Source organism: Carassius gibelio, chromosome B12, assembly GCF_023724105.1.
Source record: "Carassius gibelio isolate Cgi1373 ecotype wild population from Czech Republic chromosome B12, carGib1.2-hapl.c, whole genome shotgun sequence".
Lineage (NCBI taxonomy): Eukaryota > Metazoa > Chordata > Actinopteri > Cypriniformes > Cyprinidae > Carassius > Carassius gibelio.
The window spans coordinates 11,818,699-11,840,985 of NC_068407.1; the positions used below are offsets into that span (position 1 = coordinate 11,818,699).

The window sequence follows — 22,287 nt, forward strand, 5'->3', positions numbered from 1 at the left end:
TTAAATAAACTCAATAGTAATAGTTACAATTAAAAGTTAAGGTAAAGTAATTTGATAAAAAAAATACAGTACATGATATTGTGAAATATTATTGCAGTTTAAAACTGTTTCCTATTTGAACACACTGTAAAATTTAATTTATGTCCATGACAGAGAAGCTGAATTTTTAGCAGCAATCTCAAGTTTTCAGTTTGCGTAACGTGATCCTTGAGAAATCAATCTAATATGCTGTTTTGGTGCACAAGAAACAAAAGGTACAAAAGCTGTCACTGGGGTGGTACCTTTTCAAAAGCTACATTTTTGTACCCAAACGGTGCATATTAGTACCTAAGAGGTTCATATTAGTGCTTAAAATTACCTTTTGAAGGGGTAGTGCCCTTTTGTAATGTTAAAAACAGTGGTGCTGATTAATATTTTTGTAGAATAGAAATCCTTTGTAACAACAAAATCTCTTTCATCTCACGTTAGACCAATTTAAAGCATCCTTGTTGAATAAAACAGTTGTGTATATCCATGCATATCGTAAGAAATAGGTTATCTTCACTCTCACCCCTAGCTCAGTGTGTGATAAAACACATGACACAAAAAAGCATGACACATTGATTATTCAGATAACACAATCTTTTTCTAAATACACACCCAATTACAAAATAAGGGTGAGCTGCACATGCCTGTCTATTCTGTTTTACAAAACTAGCCTTAACAACTCTGTATTAAATCCATAATTATTAGTGCATAGCTTATAACGTGCCAGGTATTTAAAACATTAAGAGTTAAGGGTGGAAGGTTATCAAAAAAATAAAATAAGAGCAGCAACTGCAGTAACCGCACTGACTGATGCTGTGAGGTAAGAATAAACGTGCTAAACTCTATTAAGATCATCACATTGTCTCAACCCTGAGGTCACCTAGCAACCCCTGACTGTATTCACAACATCATCAGGCTGAAAACAGCCGGTGCTGGGAGAAATGATCTTGCTTATGCATAAGCAGACACACATACACAGACAGACAAAACAAGAATCCAGAGAGACCCATGTGTTTGGCTTAATTGGAGCTATTCTTGATGAAATCAGATCGCAAACAGATGAAACATCGCCACCTTAATAAACTTCCTCTCTGCTCTATGGTTGTGGCAGACTGCTGTCCCAAACAATATGCACCCCACCCTCCCCGTTCATGGAGAATGATTAATGGAGTATGTTAATGTTAATACAGTGCCACACTGCACAACAGAATACCTCGATGTTTTCATTACATTTGTTTTGTGTTCAGGTTCTAGAAGTTGTACATTCAAAGTGCCTTTCAAGATTCCCTAAGGGTATAAGCCATTATATACCTGTCTGAAAACTGCCACACAAGAATAGTACAAAGATGGAGTGAGTGGGTGTTGACTGACGTGTTACCTTTGCAGACAAAGCACTTGATGTGGAAGTGTTTGTTCTGCACCCGGAGCACCTCGCCTTTGCAGGGCTTGCCACAGTTTTGACACGGGATGGAGGCGCTCTGCCGCTGTCCCTTCTGCTGCTCCAGGGGACTGTGAACAGCCTGCTGGTGAAACACTGTGGAGACACAGGGAGGAAAAAAGTTTGACTGAAAAGTGTCTATGAAAGGTGACAGGAATAGAAACGTTTAGGAATTAGTTAACAACCGATACTAATCTAACCTAGTACGCTATTTGCAAATTTAAAAAATGAATAGTCAATAATGAAAATCTGTAATTATTTTGAATACATAAAATATATAATCATTAATTATTATTCTTTAAAATGTCTATTCATTATTTTTTATTAGTACTGCTAAATGATTAATCGCCATTAATTGCATCCAAAATAAAAGTTTTTGTTTACATAATATGCATGTGTACTGTGAATATGTATTATGTAAATAAATACACATACATACAGTATATATTTTGAAAATATTTACATATACATATATATATATATATATATAATTCATATATAATTCTCCCAATGATTCTTGAAACTGGGCAAGCATAGTTATTGGTAACTAAATCAAATAAAAATGTAATAAAATGAGGTGGGATGTTCTGAATTTATTTATTTTTTTTATTAGAAATGAAAGCTGAAAATAACTGAAACCAGTTAAAAGTACTAAAAAAGCTAAATAGAAATATTAAAAAACTAATAAATGTGACAAAAAGCACATAAAAGTTACTAAAACCTAAACTAATAAATAAATAGAATTAAAATTATTAAAATAAATGCTAAATTTTTAGAATTTGAAAGAATACTACAACAGTTATATAATAGTACATTCTTGCAAATGTTTATTATTTATTTTATATATATACATACATATATATATATATATATATATATATATATATATATACATATAAACAATAACCTGTAAATGTGCTACTTTTAAATGTAAATACTTAAGTTGTCTATATCATATCATTGTTGTGAATTTTCTGACATTTGGAAAAGTTTGCAATGTACTTTATTTTTCTTTTTTTTTTATCAACTAAAAGAGAATTGATTAATGTCATAGGAATGCATTCTTGTTTTTTCCTCCTCCAGATCATGAGCGTGGATCCATACTAAAAATATGACATGACCTTGTACCCTCTCTCACACCATTGTTCACAGATAATCACCAGAACAGTGAAGATGAGTTTGCAGTAGACATGGATGACGTCAGGCCTCTGCTCTCCTTTGTTAAAGCTGTTTAAGCTGCTGTTTGCGCCTGTCTGGCACCCAATATTCACACCTACTCCATTACAAAGGCATGTAAACTCAAACAAACACTTTATAATAGAGTCCAACACACAGCTAGAGAAAAACATTCAACCTCTTTTTTTTTTTTCAAAGGGTGTGTAGCAAAACTGGTTCTGTTGGACGTCCCGTTCCATTCTGTAGTGGGATTTTCACAACAGGTGTTCACTTTGTGAAATCTATAGGATAAATGGCTACAGAGAAATGTGTTGTTTCTAAATGCGCAAACCTGTATTGTATGCCTCATTCCTCGAGATGTTTGTAAGAGCTGGTGGTTTCATCTCATTCACACAGAATTACTGAGCCTTTGACTCTAATTAGATAGAAGTGCTTTGGGAGGAAACAACAGAAATCACTGAATGTGTGTTTGTTTGTGTGTGTTTGACTGCATTTGTCATGATGTCATAATAGTGGTCACACAGTATGGGACACTAATTTAAAGTCAATGTGAATTTTCATCCCATTTAAATTTTTAATGTGACATAATTCAGAGAAAAACATGTGAAAAACATGTGAAAACAATGTTCCGGTTCAACAAACTGGAAATTGTTTGAATCATAGAAAGTAGGTGTCGAAATGTCAGGAGTCAGACCAGTGGTGAGTTTGCCAAATCAATGCCTAAAAACATTTTAGCTGTTGGTTAACATAATCCAATATAGCCTGAACGGACTAAGCAATGTCAGCAGAAAAGGAGCAAGTTATTACATTTTCATGAATGAGATATTCTTCGAAACTCTCTAAATAAATCATATGAGGTCCTCTGAACCGGAAAGGATAGTTTAAGAATTAGTATTTGTCATTCAGATACGGGCTGATGAGAGAAAACAGAAACAGGCTGGCTAATGTCAATCTCTTTTACCTGTACCATTAATCCACCGATTGGCTCAGCATCTCATTTAAACTTGACACTAATACACTCTGTGAACTTCCACTACATCAACTGGTTTCTTTCAATTATTGTGCAGTTGCATCGCAGAAACAGCAATCTGGGAACGTTTTAAAGCACAAGCTTTTTCCTGCTTTCACAGATCAGGTAGAGTTGTTAAACAACAGTCGACATGTATGATAATCCATAAAAGTGCAATAAAAACTATGGATGACTCACTTTTAACATGTTGAGTGTATATGGTAATGCTTTATACCTTAAATTAATCTTTTGAGGTTACAGTCAAATGACAGAAGACAGATAGTATTTTCATAAACAGTTCTACAGGTTCTTTTATTTGCATGAAGTATGCTTCCAATAAAGAAAAGCATGCTTTAAGTCCCATCACCCCTCATAAAAAGGTCAATGTACTTAACCAATGCCTGGTATATTCCAACTACAATCTCAAACAAAGAATGGGGACAGAAGGGACAATTAATTAATTTGCATGTTGTCTACCATTAAGTAGACTCATCTACATTTTTAAAGGGGTTAAATGTTATGCCAAAAAACACAGACGTCGTAAACAGTCTAAAAGATTCCCTCATTAAACTTTCATGCACTTTGTACCTCAGCATCTGAGACTCAAATGATGAAGACATCGTCAACCAGAATTAATTTACATTGAATATTCTTAATTCTTCTGCATAACAAAAAAGTATGTACATTTTGCAAAATACCTTCAGTCCAGAAGAAAGGGCGAACTATTACTAAAGCTTTCAAGTCACAATGTCTGTCAAAAGTACTATAGGGTGTATAAAAAGATTGTGGTTCCAGTCAGCACAAACCTTCCATAAACTAGCAAACCACATCATAAAAGAGAGAAAACAGCGATTGAATCTTATAAGCCTAACCACATCTCCTCTGATAAGAACCGAGGCAGGGTGGATCATAATCAGGTTCTCATGAAGTACAAAAACAATCCAGAGTTTTCCCAAATCTCTGATTCCTTTCAACCTGAGCCAAAGATCTGCGGTTAAATTAATAAAGGCATGAAGCCGTACTGCAGTAGGAAGATCCCTATCACCCGCTCTCTTCATACACTCATCTGCATGCTTCAGATGTTCTCATCATATATCATCAAAACCTCTGTAAGCACGACCAACTAAAGGTCAGCATAAGGGAGGAGTTTGTTCCAAATGTCGTTAAACACACACACACACACATTACTTTTCACCAACTTGCTTGTTCATATATACAGCCACAGTCATCCATCTTTAAACAGGTTCTCCATAAATAGAGCATCTAGTAGTCAACCCGTGGGGATCCCATCATGCCCTTCTACATTCTGCTTGTGGTCCATGCGCATCGCTGAGATGACTGTGTATTTGAAAGGCTCAGATTTCCACCGCAGGATATTCAACTAGCCAAAAATCACTCGTCATTTGCCTTATTTTGCAAATGCAATTGTGGGTTTTGGGGTATTATTGAATAATAGAAAGCGTTTGAAAACTAGAGCATTCATCCTATTACTCTTGTGCAACAGCATAATTCAAAACTGCAGCTTGCTTCTATAGTTATGAGTTATATAAGACAATATTCCTCAAATATCACACTGTGCATGGCGAGGCTGTTTGATGTTCCCTATAAGCAACGAGAGGAGGTTTATATTTTCATCTCCTGCATTCACCATCTCTTCATTCACCTCAACTGAAGTGTATAACTTCATGAAACATATAGGGCCCTATTTAAACGATCTGAAACGCAAGTGTCAAAGCGCGAAGCGCAAGTAAGTTTGTGGGCGGGTCTCGGCGCTGTTGCTATTTTCCCGGCGGGATAAATGGCTCTTGCGCCCGGCGCAAATCTAAAATGGGTTGGTCTGAAGTAGCTTCATTATTCATAGGTGTGGTTTGGGCGTAACGTGAAATAAACCAATCAGAGCGTCATCCAACATTCCCTTTAAAAGCAGGTGCGCAAGTTCCATTATGGATTGCTATTATTATGGCGTATTTACCAGGCGCACGCCAGGAGCGGTTCACAGCCGAGGAGACTGATGTTCTTGTAAGAGCAGTGAAAGACAGAGAAGTTGTGTTGTATGGGGATGGGAGAAACCCACCCAAAATAGCGTCGGTTAAACAGGCGTGGGAGGAAATAGCCACAACTGTTTCATCGATTTTTTTTCCTGGTTCTTGACGGACAAACCAATTTGTCAGATGTCCTTATATACATATATGACCTCAAACAGGTCTGATCCTTAATTACTACAATTAGCCTGAATAATTTGTAAGCTAGATTTATGCCTATTTTTTTACATCTTCGTGGCACACCACAATGATTTCCGTCATCTCATGTGTTAATATTTTTTTAGTGTAACAATTTATGATTTGCAAAAATAACTGTTGCATCTGTGTAGATTACATGAGCAAAGTGTATGCGCGTTGTGCACGCTATACATTATGGTCAAGCATGCGCCCTTAAAATAGCATAATGAACAACGCGCAACGCGCCACTGACTTTAGACTAGGTTTTTTCTGGTCAGTGGCGCAATTGTTTAATGGAACAGCAAAATAGCACCAGGGATTGTTTGCGCCGGAACACGCCTCCTTTTTTGCGCTGAACCGCCCAGGGAGCGCAAGTTCATTCACTAGTTTAGCGACGTGCTTCTGTGGAGGGAAAAGCGCGCTTTGCGCGGGTGCAAAATAGGAATGACACATGCGTCGGTGTACAAAGTCAATTGCGCTGGGTGCAAGATAGGGCCCATGGAGTCACATCTTGACCTCAAAGTGACCTAATGGTCACAGTCACATTTTGATGATTCTTCTGTATTAAATGTCACTCATCAGGTTTTCAGCTGTGCAGGGTGAAACAGCCAATGAGAAGTTTCAAGAGACTTCAGCAAGACAAATATATATGGAAAGAAATTGTTATACTTGTCTTATACTTATACTAAGTGTTATTAATTATAATTGTTTTGTATAACTTGGAACTCCACAAGCTAGTACATTCATCAATGTGCAGCTGTACATACATACTCTTTTTCATTTAGCTCTAGATTTAATTTGTTAAAATTTTCATATGTCTGAGGAAAACAAAAAACAAGTAGATAGTGTGCACTGGTGAGGAAAATCCTGCTAAATTAAAAGATTTTGGTGGTAAAGTCACAGCAAATACTCCGATAGATGCTTACATCTCTATAAGAAACTTAAAGGACTAAAACCAGTGTGTCTGAGGATGATCCTCGGACATGGAAGGATGATTAAAGGATTTTCAAGCAAATTACACGCTCATGAGCATAGAGTGCCCATTTAGAGGCAACTAGAGGTAACTCCATTTCAGCAGCTTTCTGCCTGGAAGGACAACAACGGGAACCACAGTAATGGATTTAAAGCACTTAAGCCAAGTCTCATTCATTGTGGTAGTGAAAAAGCCAGATAAACATCCAAGACTCAATGCCACAGATTATATTTGTGCACTTATGTTCATTGATATACCAATTTCATACTCAAATGAAACAGAAAGACACGATTACGTTTGCAGAGCAAGAATCAGATTGTAGAAATCCAGTTCAAATATGCAAAGACAGCAACTACCTTTTATGTTTAATTTCTTAATCCTTCTTTTAGAGCGGTTTTCCTGCATTAGAGAAGAGGCAGCGCACAGAAAGAGAGTTTGTTTACTGTCACCAAGGTCAGCACTGAGGTATTTCTGCAGCTGCTGAGACTCTTCCAACAGTTATATCATGACTTGGATGTGTTTGCCCTTGTGAAAGTGTGACAGTAAGGCCATCCAAGCAATTTAGAGTATTGCTTGTGATCTCAAAGTGTTGGGTGCTAATACTGTCGGATTATTGATGATCTGTTTGCTGTCAGAACGATATTTCAGATCGCTGATGAAAAAGTCACACTATTAGTTCAGAACTGTTGTTGCTAGTAAGCAGTGCTTGATTTGTGCATATTTCTCACCTGATTCAGAAGAGACTACTTTTTTAGTACAAAAAGCAATTCTTTGGATAAAAGGAGGCAAGGGTTTAATGTTAAAAACAACTTAATGATGGATTTGTTTATTAGAAACACAGAGCTTTTCGCTCCAGTCAATCAATGGAATATTGTGATGTTTTTCTCAGCTGTTTGGACTATCATTCTGACGGCACCCATTCATTGAAGAAAGTCCATTGGTGAGCAAGAGATGTAATGCTAAAATTTCTGCAAACACATTCAATTTATAACATATTCATTGATATCTTGGACGAGTACATTGTCAGCAGATTATCAATTTGTTGTGAACTATTCCTTTAAGAAAAAAAAAGATTCCTATTCTCAGTTTCAAAATCAGCACTGGCACTGGTCAATACACGATTTATGTTTTCAAAGTGTTTTGAATATTTAAAAACAGCAAAACCTTGGATTTTGGCCTCACGGTACTCAAAAAATAACTGCATGTCAGCATGTCAATATCTTTTCCCCCTCCCCTTCATGTTTTAACTGTTTCTATCACACACAAGCAAAACATCTCTAGACTGCTGTCCAATGAGGACAGATTGCATCTGAGATCCTGGAGTGCAACAGCATGTCCTTCTGCCAAAACCATGCATATTCTCTATGTGGATTGTTATTGTTTTAATAGACAACCATCATAATAATGTTTTGCAGAGCCTCACTCTAACAAAAATACTACTCACATTGTATGTGCAGAGCATTCCATTGCTTACTAAAATGCATCATGAATCAAAATGCCATCATCTTTAAAGCTCAAAATCCAGTGATTTTAAACAGGCTAAATGTCATAACATTACAATGTGTTATCAAGCCACGATATTACCAAAATAAAATCAACATGTAAATGACAGGATCCCATTTACAAAGCGGCAGATCCGCAACCTGAAATAAATGAAAAAGAAAAAGACAGACAGCGTCAAAGCGCAACATTACCTTTTTCTTCAGGCATCGTCTCCTGTAATCACGTCTATTCTGTAAATAAGAGAATGAGCCTGCGGTTTAAAATAGATATATATCCGACAGTATTTCAGTGGAGCACAGCGGTCTGGTACATGTTAATGCTGAGCTCCTCTCGCGAGCGACGAAGAAATGCGCTTCCACAGCGCGTGTCACAGCGATACAACAGGAATGAACGCAGGTCATATGATTCCCGCCTCACGCTCGAGCTATTGCTGCTGCAATCCATTATAAATAGAAGCTTCTCGATCAAAAACATGACACCCCTTCCCAAATATCTGAGGGCGTTAACCGTGTTTTCTCTGTGTGAGGTACGCAGCTGGACTATAATTTAGCCCAGTTGAGGGGAAAAACAATATATATATCAACCTGTTATTAACGTGAGATACATTTAGCTACAGGTTTCCGCGTTTTAGGCAATAAACCTAAGGCTATGTCAGGTCTAAAGGACACTGGAATGTCATTAATAACTTTTCCAAATGCTGGAAGTCTCACATATTATTCAAAATATAGCATACAATTAAATGAAATTACAACAGCCCTGTACCTTAAAATATATAGGACGTCTCCTCAAATTTTTATTAAGCACTTTATTATTATTTTTATTATTTAATCTTAAAGAGACATCCAAAAATATATATATAGTTCCACTATTCTAACACTTAACTTACTAATAATAAAGAAAATATTAAAAATATTAATATTCATATAAAAATTATATACTAAAGAATATATCTAAACCAAATGAAAACTATTTTTACTATGCAGCATGTCCCGAATAAACATGAAACAGGGAAACAAAACCAGAGCATCCAATGCATCTGTTGCTTTCCCATAATTCCACACTCAGCCCTATCCGACTCAAACCCTTTATTTTATAACTACATGGCTTTGAACATGAGATCATGCCTTATATTGACTTGTTTGTGTTTCCCTTGTCATTTTGAATCCACCTTTCCTTGGAAAAGGACTGGATTGTGATGGATTGGACGCCTGTAAAAACAGTTTCAAGCTGAGATTTTATCATCAGTGCTCTATTAGCAAGACCACACTTGAATGCAGTCGCTCTAATGAAAGTTTCGGAAATATGAAGAGTCGTGGCAGGCATTTATGAACCGCAGAACTTTTAACACACCCGGTCTATTTAATTAATGCATTCGTGAGGTCAGAGGGGCTCAAATCTTTTCCAGTTCTGAAGACTCCTCACTCCAGCTCCAGCTCCGTACACCGTTCACTCTTTGATGTCTAATCACGGAGCATGAGTCAATGTCATACTGCTATCTCACTCTCTCACATGTCCTTTAGAAGTCCTGAATAATGATCAGGCTTGTGAACGGGCAGCTAGCACCTGTCAGGGGCTCCAAACAAATAATTGATTACAGATTTTTTTTTTTTTTTTTTTACAGTGCTAAATTTGCTTTCATTAGCATTTGGCTTCAGTTTGTCAGCACAATTAAAAATGATTGTTTAGACACTGCTGAAAGTCTGTGCTAGCAATCCATGGAAAAAAATAATGAAAGAGGCATTGTTCTAAAGTGAGAGATGGCAAAAGAGAAAAAAGGAGCAATAGAGTGAGCGAGCCAAGCTCGGCCTTCAGAGAAAACACATTACATAATTCCCTTTGTATGATTTGCAAAGATAGAGAACATGTGCCTGACTAATCTGTGCTCATTGTCTGTCCGTCGAGATGATTTATTTTACAAGTTTGACACCCTGTGGGCGTTTTCTTCTCTGGATGCAGTCATCATCTTAAACATATTTGCTTACAACAATTATAGGATATTTTCAGGCTATTTATCATCAGGACAGCGTGATCAATAGAGACAGTAAGATAGCCAGAAGCAGATAAGTTGGCAAACACCAAAACCAAATCTACAAAGATAAGTGTTGCACATAAGTGACCTCTTCTGGATATAGTCAGGAAAACAATCTTTTTAGCAGCATTTTTATTAATGAAAAATAAAACAAAAATAAATCATGTAAAATTGTGTGTGTATGCACTTCATGTGTGTAAGAGAGAGTGTATCCAAGCAGTGTTTGAACTGAATATTGTGAACTCCTCAGGATCCAAAAAAAAGGTACACGAACACTGCCAGTGTCAAAATAGCCCAACTTCACTTTCTACACTTTGATCTACATTTAAAAGTCCTTCAACACTTTTACTTTAACTTCATCCTTTTTCCTCTTTGCCTGAGCTAATGGAGAGAGTAATTGGGGCCACAGAAGGAGAGAGATAACAGAGAAACTGGGATGGGGATGTACTCTGCTTGCTCCAACTCAGACACCGTTAAGATTCAAGTCATGAATAATTTACAGAGGTCCTTTACCCTCTCCACGTAACCTGAGACTCTAAAGCACAGCAGCGGTGCTCAGGTGTCAAATCTCAGCAACACATGCAGCTGAGGGTGAGAACTACAGTATATTAGACCATGGAAATTCATGGAAAACCATGAAGACAACTGTAAATAAACCATTTAAAGATTTTAAAAGAAATGTAAAGAATACACCGTTTCAGTCTTTCTACTTGGAATCAATGTCATGTTTAATTCAATGTGTTACTTGCTTTATTTGGGGTAATTATCTTAATCATTCTACACTTTTTAGTTTGTCAAGAGAAGGTGAGCAACATTTCATGAAGTGAAAGCTAAGCCACGATTGAATCAAACATCAGGAAACAAAGCAAAACATCAGAGAACAAAAATATTGGAGTCATTTTCTTTATTTACAGCTAAATCTGACATCAATTCAAGCTCAAACTGATTGATTTGTTGAATTTATCACACAAATAATACCTGTGTTAATAACACCAGTTCTTTGTGGTAAAAAAAAAAAAAAGCAAATTTGTGAAGTTACTGCAGCTTTGCGAGTAGTTATTTCTTCAAAAACGCATTGCACTATTTTAGCAAAAACAGCGAGTTGTATGGAAAACGCATCCCTGCCTGACACACCAGCAACATCGTATATGGCAGGTCTAACTGTTTGCGCAACTAATGGCAGACAGTGGAGTGTTCTTAAACTTGGCTGGAAACAGTCATTATTTCAGCAAAAAAATTTATTTATTCAAAATAGAGTTCCGGTTTCAAAGATTGTTGAAATTTCACTACAATTTTACTTCAATTTTTAACCAAAACATACCAAAAAAAGAAAAAGAAAATCCAATTTGCTGTTCTACCTGCAGATTTATAGCTCTGAAGTTGAGAACACTGACCACCAGTAAATTCAGACCTGATCTATCAGTTTAACACAACGATGCTACATTCTGGATTTGACCCCATAACCTCAGCACTCTTCTTGTTACCGTGGCGGGATGAGAGGGGTGATGGGTAGAGAATTATCACACTCTGCTCTAACATTCCATTCCATGCCAAAGATACACCAACAATATACACAAACACCATGCTCAGAAATGATCAAGGGCTTTGGGCAAAAAAGCCACCAACCCCCCCCCCCCCCCCCCCCCCCAAATGTACAGGTGAGTGAAAGTGACATACAGCCAAGCATGGTGACCCATACTCAGAATTTGTGCTCTCCATTCAACCCATCCAAACCGCACACACATACCTGGAGCAGTGGGCAGCCATTTATGCTCCGGCGCCCGGGGAGCAGTTGGGGGTTCAGTGCCTTGCTCAAGGGCACCTCAGTCGTGGTATTGTCAGCCCGAGACTCGAACCCACAACCCTAGGGTTAGTCAAACTCTCTTACCACTAGGCCACGACTTTCCCCAACTTTTTGTAAGGTACATTTTCAAAAAAACTATTGAACCAAATATAATGATGGTCACAATTAAAGTGAAGTGGAAGTGTCACATTACACTTAGATCTGCTCACGTAAAATCATAGATTTCTTATACTCATTTTTCATTTGATCATTAAAGCCAAATCATACACATTTCTGTTAAGTGTATGAATGCAGTGGCCAATCAGAGACATTCCGTTTATTGTTTTACATATAAATCTTTTCCAGTTAAATTAACAAATAATGAAGAAATGTGTTTTTTTTTCATGCTACTAAGAAACAAAATCTAATGGTTCTCAATTGGTTTTGTCTGTATAGCATAATTACAAAATTTTATATAATTATGTGCGCACCACCTTTGAGCAGAAATATCAGATCAGATGTAGCTTCTGTTTAACCTTTGCAAGAGTAAAAATTACTGTAAGTGTTGATGTTTTTAAATTTTACTGAAAACAATCTATTGTATTCTGATTCACTGAAATTAATTACATTTAAGTATTTGACATAAGACAACACATACTTTTAATATTACAATCCTAAAAATTATTATCATTTAATTTTTTTTAAAAAGGTCATTGAAAATTAATTCTGTGGCAATTGCCACCTAATAGAAAAGTTCATATCAGAGCCTGACACACAAACAAATTAGAACATCGTTTTTAATAAGCAAATAAGAACCACAGAGCCAATTCAAGAACCCTACAGCACAAAGCAACTCAACAAGATGTTCTTTGCTAAACCAAAGGAGCTGCTTTGAATTCTGGGATAAAAGACATGTTTGATCAGACAAAAAATAAATAAATAAATAAAAAAATAAAAAATAAAGACAGTTTGAAGATATATTTAGACTTATTCAAAGTGTATTAAGGAAAGTGTATACATGAATGCAAACTGCTTGCAAAATGGTTAACATTGTTTCTATCTCAAGCTGGCAACAAAATTTGGTCAAACCAGATGAGCCTCCATCTGAGGTAACATGGAAACTGTTCACTGACTCAGCAGTACTAGATTCAGCAGAGCTACATTCCAATAAAATAATGAAACTGTTCAAAAAGAATAGCATCATTTGAATTGTATTACTGTTGTGCAGAGGCATGGTACAATAATAAAAACATGTGACATAGCAAAAAGTTATTTTGAGCATTTGAAAAAGTTAAAGGCAGAATATCCACACACACACACACACACACACACACAGTCACAAGTAAAGCAGCAGGTCATCTCTGGACAGCTTGCCTTCAGGGTTTGATGGGTAAGCAGAACCCGATTTTGCATAAGTGTGTAAATAACTGGTCATATTAAGAAAATGACTTTTGCCTTGGAGTAAAAACTCAGCAAAAACGAACACCAATATCAAGTCATTAGCACGTATATTACACATTATGCCCATGGTAGTTACAGAAAGTGATAGAAAAAAAACAAAACCTTAAGGCATCTGCTCCAAACCACTAAAATTTGTAAATAACCACACTACGGAGGAAAAAATGTTTAATTTGTAATTTTGTAGAGTTTTACCTTGTTTTCCAGTGCTAAAACTAAAAAAAAAAAAAAAAAAATCAAAATACTTTTACTTCAGAAGCAAAATAAGAAACCAAATTTTCTGTGAATCTTGAATCCAAAAAAAAAAAAAAAGAAAAAAAAAATCTACTTTTAGATATTTTTTATAAACATGTAAAGGTTGATTTTCTTAATATGAAGGTTTAGATATTTGTATTGGAAACCAAAATATCTGATATAATCTTTTGAAATGCAGGCAACATTTAATGCCATGACTATTAATTTAAGGATTTTGCCGATTTAAGACATTTACAAGGCCTCAATTTGTAGAGGGGCCTTTTTAAGAATCACACAAAACATTTGTGGGATAATGCAATCTAAAAACATGAAATATTAAGCAAGCATATAAATCGGACTCAAATTACCAACAGACCTTAGTCAGGTTAGACATCGTACTTTATTCAACCAATAAACACAAGTCTGTGAGATAATACTTATCTTTTCAAATGGCACACACGGTTTAAAGCCAGAATACATTTCTACTAAACCACAACTTTCAAAACTGTTTTATGGCGCTTTTGTCTACTAGATGTCTTTTCATAAACTAGTTTCTTCATTTAAACAACACTGAAGATGCTGCACTTCAATCATCACAGCCTTGATTTCACTCCTGTCAAGAGTTAGACATGGCACTACTCTTAAGGTCTATTTGACAATGTAAAGGGGGGCTGGGGGGGGGGTGTTGTATGTGTATCAAATACACCAATACTGTTCTTGAAATGTCCCTCCAACACATACCTGCTGATGATGAAATGGCATTCTCCCAGCATGAATCCAACCAAGGCTCAATTACCAAAACCTGCAGGGTTCATGCAGAAGGGGAGGGTGTATATTTCAAACACTTTTTCCATGTGTGATATCCAATGTGCGTCTCCTTTCTAATTTCTGCAGGTCAGAACAGCACCTAAAATAGCTGAAAACAGCATTCATGCTATTCTTCGACATTACGTGAAAAATGAGCCTTCTGATTTTGTCCCTACCGCGGCTAGTGTTTGACGAATAAGCTGGAGGCCATTCCCAGCCACAGTCAGTACCAATAAAACCAGGTCAAGGAAAATGTCACAGGCCCACTCTAGAATTCAGGGCTAATTGCTAGTGCCCGTTTCTCAGGGACTTACTGGAGCAGGTACTGTGATAGAACCAGCTATTTCTCTATTTGCTTCCAACAGCTGTAAGCATTTACATTGAGCCTGCTTGGTTTTTGCAAAGAGCCAAAATCCACAGTCTTGTAATTGTAACCAAATACTTTCTAAAAGAAAGTCTTATTCAATAATACGGCAGTTCTCATCTGTTGAGTCAAATTAACCATACAATCGAAATAGACTAATCAACTTTTAAAATGGATGAAATTTACCTCTTGTTTTAAATGTCAAAGGGCTTACATCCAATCAAACTCAGTATTTTTCCCCCCCAAATTTATGTCATTAATGCCAAATTTAATGGCATTTATAATGTACATCTTGACACAAACCGTTTAATGCTGCCCAGAGGTAGCATAAATGCATTAGAAATATATAATAGTGTTGGGTCGTTCTTGAACCATTCGTTCATTTTGAACAAATCTTTAAGGTGACTCAGAACAAACGAGTCATCTCAGGGAGTGATTCGTTCGGTCCAAAATTAAAGCTGCAAGCAACAATGAAAGTGCCCTCGCACCCGGGATCACCACCACTTGGTGGCTTTAGGAAAACAGCTAACGCAAGTAATATGCATTAAAAATGATAAATACAGGATGAATGTGTCAGTCATTTAGATGTGCCAAACTTCCTACTGCCAGCCTGTGGCATTATGACTGTAACTGAATGTTGGCATGTAGACTTTCAAATCGGTTAAACTTGGTGCAGATTGAACATGGTACGTCAGAGTTATTGTACAACATGAAATGTGCGGGTGACAGCAGATGTCACTATAATTGTAACTGAATATTATCCTTTAGCTGTGTTTTAGCAAGGATGATTATAAAACGTGCAGTTTGGGGCCGATTGGGCATTGTATGCATGAGTTACAACAACTTCCTGTTTAAAATGGCATTAATAGCATGTTTGAGCATATTTCTTGCATGTTTAGCACACAACAGCATATTTTACTGTATTGCTAACAGTACATCAGGGTATTAAACAAGACACTTCCTATTACCAGCCCGTGGCGCTCTAGTAATAATTGAACATGGGCATAGGTATGTGTGCAGGACAGAACTACTAATCAAACGCATGAAGATGGTGGCAGATTGGACATTACTCGCCTGATTAACAGAAAAACGTTCCGTTTCATGGAGAAACATCAAAATTTGTCAGGCTGCCATGGACACACTCTTAAACAAAAACCTCACTATTTAATATCACAAAGGCCTTAAAATGACCCTCACCAAATTGATACAATTAAAACTGTAGGAGGAGGAGTTTGTTAAAGTAGGAGGATTCTTGTACATGTACGTAAAACGTAGCCTCGAGGAACACTCCATTCAATGTGTACAAGTGGCAACATCAAGCCATTCTGCCACACCCACTTCTGAAACCCATCAGACAATTTTTTGCCGGTTCTGGCGCGGGTGCAAACTTTCAGGAGCATGTTTAGGCCTTCAATGTGTGAATCCCTTAGGAAAAGAAGAAACCACAATGCCAATAGTGTCCTCACACCATTGGTGCCTGGGCTCTAATAAAAAGGCATGCACAAGGTTGGGACAGAACTTGATACCTGATATAAAAATAATGCGTCCTCATCCAGACCCAGTTGAGAACTGCCCTAATGTACTAACCTCACCGCAAAGTCACTACTATGATGGTTCAGCTAGTACTCTGATATTACATCAGTCAGATTCACACGAGTTGAATTTTTGGCACAAATTATACTGGCCTGAAAATAAGGTTATACAGAACATAAAATTAACCAAATTATGCATAAATTTGGCTCACATACTGTTCCAGAAAAACATTTTTAAAAGAAACAACATTTGTTGTTTCAAACAAAGTGTATCATTCATTTCGACCACATTATGAACCTTACAGAATATGTATAGCAATATGTAGAACAGAAAATACTGGCACCAGTGGTCTCATCTGTCTACATAGGATTACGATGCTTTTTGGAAAAGCAACCCAGGATAGAGGTTACGAATCATTATTACTACTTAAAAAGGGAACTTGTATCTACAGACAATATTGATTTAGGTTAGAGATATTGACAGCAAAATCAACTAATACCTAGGATTGTGCAGACCATCCTTCTAACACCCTCAGTGTTAACTTAAGCTACCATAGTGTTGTAGACCTATTCCATATATATATATATATATATATATATAAAAAAAATATGCTGGTTATTCAACTTTTTATATGACTTCCAAGTGCACCTACATTGTCAGAGAATAAGGGTGCAAAAATTCTTCTTTGGGAGTACAAGGGCCCAAAATAGCATCAAAATACAGATTACTAATAAGGTACTATGTAACCTTTCATGGTAAAGGAACACAGGTATCTGACAGTGTAAGAGAGAGAAAAAAAATCATGACTATGCAAAGTATTTGTTTTGTTATATATAGAAAAAAAAGCATCATTCAGACCTTTTTTTTTTTACTTTCAGATTTGACTATACAATAAAGACTTTAGTTAAATGGTGCCAGTACTCAAAATAAAAACTCAGAACATTCCCTTTAATAAAATCCTTTAAATAACTGCATGCAAGTTTCCCCAACTTAAACTGGTTGTCACCAGCTGCAGAACACCAAGGTCTTTGGACACTATTGAACATGCTACACATCACACGAAAAACAAGAGACAGCCTCTATCCGCCTTTGACAGCACTACATTACGCATTTTCATACAACACGGCTGCACCGCAATATAATGAGCGCTGGACAGCTGGCTGGAACCAAACTACCGCGTACAGACAGACAAACCTCCGGGCTTTTAAGAAAATTTATTAGTATACGCGACGCACTCCAACACACTCACCGGTGCTCATTGTTATCCGCAGACCTTCCCAGAGTGCAATGTCATGTATGTCTCTATATCGTCATTTACGCCGAACCATCAACGCGCTCCGTGCATCCTTCAACCGCCCGGCGCACAAGTGCTCGAGTCAACGTGGTAAAAATAAAATAAAGCCCTCGCTCCTCCAACTGAAGAAAAGTCGTCGTTATATGCTCTAGAACCGCTAATAAACGTAGTGCGCAGCGTTGCAGGCGCTCGAAGGAGCGGGGTGTTGCCGTATGTCTGTGATGCGCGTGTGCGTGTTTGCCTCAGCACCATTCCTGCACGAGACGCACTGTGACAGCGGGCCGCTGGGAAATGGAGTTTATGTGCGCGAATCAAACTCGAGATCAGCCACAGCAATAATCAGCTAAACGAAAGAACAATTATTAATATTCGACTCATTTTAAAGCAAAACTTGCCAACCAAAGGGAGTATTTACTTTATATTTTCCCAAGAAAGAAAACCACTCCGATATCAGGTGGCCCACAAAAAGCCTCCACTCAACACTTAATAGCCACCATTAGTCGAAGCACAAACAGTGTGGGACAAGTTATGCAAATGCAGTGACGGCACATTCAAAGCAACAATAAAATCTACAGATATTAATATAATGAACGGCATGTAAATGTATGGCTTAAATATAAAACGGCAAACAAATACATTTAAATAGCTGCACTGAGGAAAATGTAATTTTATTTTAGCTTATATTTTCCATTATTCACGGTCTTTTTATAGGTCTAGTTTAACCTTAGTACGTCAAGCTAAATTAAAGTGATAAATAACTGAAATCGGTTTTATTTCGGTTCATCTTTTCCCTATCTTCCCCAAGTAATACATTTCTGATTTTAGTTCACTGTATCAACCCTGATATTGCGCAACAGCACAATAGGGAAATGTGCATAAGCAAATTGATGCCATCTAGTGTTGAACTAAATCAGTTTGTAAGTCTATTCGATTCATTCAAGAAACCCTACATGAGATTGACAACCACATGGCAATGAAACTGGATGAGACCAAATTAAATAACCACTTTATTTAAATCTCTTTACAATAGTTTTACATTTAAAAAAATATATATTCATCTTCAAATATCAGCGGGTGTTATTGAGACCCACTTTGTTACACAGATAGTCCATTAGATCCTGCCAACAAAAGTCACATCTTAGGTTACATTTCAGGGTCTCTTTAAGCACATGAGATTATGCAGGTTTTAAACCCCTCACCTTGATTTTTCGCATCTGGTGCACAGCTGCATCATCTAACAACTCAACATTGATGTCATCCTTATTGTCTTCAGAAAGGAACAGTGTCTTTCGAAGGTGGAAAATAACCATTATTGAACGTTATACTGAGCCAAAACAAACATGGATACTATAATGCACTCACTTCTCCATGGGAAGTTACAATTGTGGCTGTCGCCATCTCATCACCAACGGAGCGACTCGTTTGTCTAGGTGTCAAAAAATAAAACAAATCAAACCTTTAGCAAATGCCCACACCACAAGAAACTCACTGGTAAAACTACAGAAGTGAGGAAACCTGACCTGAATTTACCCAACCCCAATGCCTGATCACCCATTTTGACAACCCTTCCTTGGGTTCTTTTTGCACTGACCGTTGAGGCACATCTGTCAAAGAGAGGGGAGCGATCAAAACTTTAGGAAACAGCCTAACATGTACAAAATCAATTCAACCCCCTGGAATTCATTGCTTAGGCAACCACAATCCTCAGCAGACAGAACAAACTAAAGATGAGACTAATTGTATGCACATTGTCTTTATATATAAAAAAAAAAAAAAAAAAAAAAAAAAAAAGATTTTCAATTATATACACACACACACAGGTCATATAATTAGAATATCATCAAAAAGCTGATTTCAATAATTCCATTCATAAAGTGAAACTTGTATATTAGATTCGTTCATTACACACAGACTGATACATTTCAAAGGTTTCTTTTAATTTGGGAAAATCCCGAATTCAGCATCTCAAAATTAGAATATAACTTAAGACCAATACAAAGAAAGGGTTTTAAGAAATCTTGGCCAACTAAAATGTATGAACATTAAAAATATATGAGCATGTATAGCACTCAATACTTCGTTGGGGTTCCATTTGCCTGAATTACTGCAGCAATGCAGCGTGGCATGGAGTCGATCAGTCTGTTGCACTGCTCAAGTGTTATGAGAGACCAGGTTGCTCTGATAGTGGACTTCAGCTCTTCTGCATTTTTGGGTCTCATATCGCATCTTCCTCTTCCCAATACCCCATTGATTTTCAATCATGCGATTTTCTTGTAGGCGCCAAGTCCTGTCGGAAAATTAAATCTGCATCTCCATAAAGTTGGACCAGTGGACCTACACCAGCAGATGATACGGCACCCCAAACCACCACTGACGGTGATAACTTTACACTGGACCTCAAGCAACATGGATTGTGCGACTCATCTCTTCCTCTAGTCTCTGGGACCCTGATATCCAAAGGAAATGCAATATTTACTTTTCATCAGAGAATATAACTTTGGACCTCTCAGCAGCTGTCCAGTCCTTTTTGTCTTTAGCCCAGGTGAGACACTTCTGATGCTGTCTGTTGTTCAATAGTGGGTTGACACAAGGAATGCTACAGCGGAAACCAATGTCTTGCATACGTCTGTGTGTAGTGGTTCTTGAAGCACTTGCTCCAGCTGCAGTCCACTCTGTGAATCTCCCCCGCATTTTTGAATGGGTTTTGTTTCACAATCCCCTCCAGGGTGCAGTTATCTCTATTGCTTGTACACTTTCTACCACATCTTTTCCTTCCCTTCGCCTCTCCATCAACGTGCTTGGACAAAGAGCTCAGTGAACAGCCAGACTCTTTTGCAATGACCTTTTGTGTCTTGCCCTCCTTGTGCAAGGGGTAAATGGTCGTCTTTTGGACAACTGTCAAGTCAGCAGTCCTACCAATGACGGTGTAGCCTACAGAACTAGACTGAGAGACCATTTAAAAGGCCTTTGCAGGTGTTTTGAGTTAATTAGCCAATTTGAGTGTGGCACCAGGCATCTTCAATATTGAACCTTTTCACAATATTCAAATTTTCTGAGATACTGCATTTGGGATTTTCTTTAGTTGTCAGTTATAATAAACAAAATTAAAAGAAATGAACATTACTGTATATAAAAAACACATTATACAAGTCATCGTTTTCAGAAAAATTTTGGTTTTGCATTTGTATACACACACACACACACATTATCAAAGACTACTTCATTGTGACTGTAGATTGTACAGTTCCAATGAAGGAATAAATTCAAAACAAACAGCCATCTAAAATAACCAGGTTAAATACAATGTAAAGTTTACCTCAGACTTCCAGTGCTCTTACTGTTGTGCAGGGTCTTCTTGGTGGGTTTCTGTGACAGCAAAACTCAGAAGTAAGATTTAAATTAAGTACCCACAAATATGACGTAACAAATGGGGGGTCAGTACCTTTGGACCTTCAACTGGAGCAGTCTTGTTTTGACCTGATGACCTTTGTTGGCCTACTGTGACACTCAAACCTAAAAATAAAGTTAAAGCGAACCTTAAAAGGAATGAAGGTTACATTAAAAAACCGCTTAAAAAAAAAAAAAAAAAAACACCTTTTTTGCTTTGCTTTCGAGATAAGGGTTTCTGAATTTCCGGGGACGCACACTAAACGAAGAAAAAGACAGAAAGCATCCACCAGTACTGATGTAAGTGTTGCGGTTACCTGATGAGAACACAAGAGGGCAGCAAAATCATTTTACCTTGAGCGCCATAGTGACCTCCCCCACAGAAGTGTCATCATCTGAAACACATTTAGAGATTATACATAATAAAAACCATCAAGACAGGACAAACAGGCGCTGTAATTGTTGTACCATTCATTAGATCTTTTATCAGCGTGGTGTGGAGCGACTGGGGCATTTTCATCAGTTCTATTTTGAAGACTCGGTCCACAGTGGCCAGTAATTTGTTCAGATTAGCCTCCATTTCATTTATCCGGTCCTGGGCTGTTCCCATGCAAGTAAAAGATTGGGTTCGTTAATATATAAAAACAGAAAATAGCATATATTGATTGTGATACGTGACTGACCTTCCTTCTCAAACTGCTGTATAAACAGCTCTTTTCTTTTAGTAAGTCTAACTTTCTGGTCATAGTTGTGCAGCCCGTCAGGCTGACCGTCAGAGTCCTGACTGACTTTTCTAGTTCTTCGTGAAGCCATGTTAATAACAAGAAAACAGAACTTCAGAACTTTTTATAAATAGGGACAAAACTCGGAGCAGGTGTTCACCAATTACCCTCTTCTGTTTTAACAGCGAGGGTTCACTAGCGCCATTTACTGGCCTGGATATGCGTTTAGATTTATCTCAAATCGTGGCACTACTTTGCTTGTAAACTGGTTCCATGGGTTGATTTTCCCAAGTGGGTAAAAGGTTTAAAATATTGCATAAAATACATTTGA

The 22,287-nt window shown here is 37.3% G+C and overlaps 2 protein-coding genes across 14 annotated transcripts in view; both read right to left on the reverse strand.

Moving 5' to 3' along the window:
• The window catches only part of ablim2 (actin binding LIM protein family, member 2), a 61,550-nt gene extending 43,490 nt beyond the window's left edge, over positions 1–18,060 (reverse strand). For 3 of the 13 annotated variants that reach the window (XM_052570984.1, XM_052570977.1, XM_052570980.1), the window contains exons 1-2: positions 8,537–8,781; positions 1,406–1,561 (exon numbers count right to left, since the gene is read on the reverse strand). In XM_052570984.1, coding sequence (XP_052426944.1) covers positions 1,406–1,561; positions 8,537–8,552 — 172 coding nt within the window. In that variant the 5' untranslated portion in view covers positions 8,553–8,781. Of the gene's footprint in view, positions 1–1,405; positions 1,562–8,536; positions 8,785–17,802 lie in introns of those variants that run through there. The other 10 variants (XM_052570979.1, XM_052570981.1, XM_052570978.1 and 7 more) reach the window with 7 other exon arrangements.
• A 781-nt stretch (positions 18,061–18,841) lies between these two features.
• Positions 18,842–22,085, reverse strand: cdca9 (cell division cycle associated 9). The gene is made up of 10 exons (XM_052571335.1): positions 21,918–22,085; positions 21,703–21,834; positions 21,589–21,629; positions 21,442–21,493; positions 21,290–21,360; positions 21,164–21,213; positions 19,368–19,451; positions 19,210–19,273; positions 19,047–19,133; positions 18,842–18,965 (listed from the first exon to the last, which is right to left on the reverse strand). Exons 1-10 carry the CDS (start codon positions 22,045–22,047, stop codon positions 18,915–18,917), a joined length of 762 nt encoding a protein of 253 aa, XP_052427295.1. The 5' UTR covers positions 22,048–22,085; the 3' UTR covers positions 18,842–18,914.
• Between the last annotated feature and the right edge of the window lie 202 nt (positions 22,086–22,287).

Bases quoted from the DNA above. Each gene is read 5' to 3' on its own strand.
- cdca9 (XM_052571335.1), bottom strand. From the start codon at position 22,047: ATGGCTTCACGAAGAACTAGAAAAGTCAGTCAGGACTCTGACGGTCAG. The intron at 19,134-19,209 runs GTGAGTGCATTA...CACCTTCGAAAG, and splicing joins TTGTAACTTCCCATGGAGAA to ACACTGTTCCTTTCTGAAGA. The intron at 18,966-19,046 runs GTGAGGGGTTTA...TTTTGTTGGCAG, and splicing joins ACCAGATGCGAAAAATCAAG to GATCTAATGGACTATCTGTG.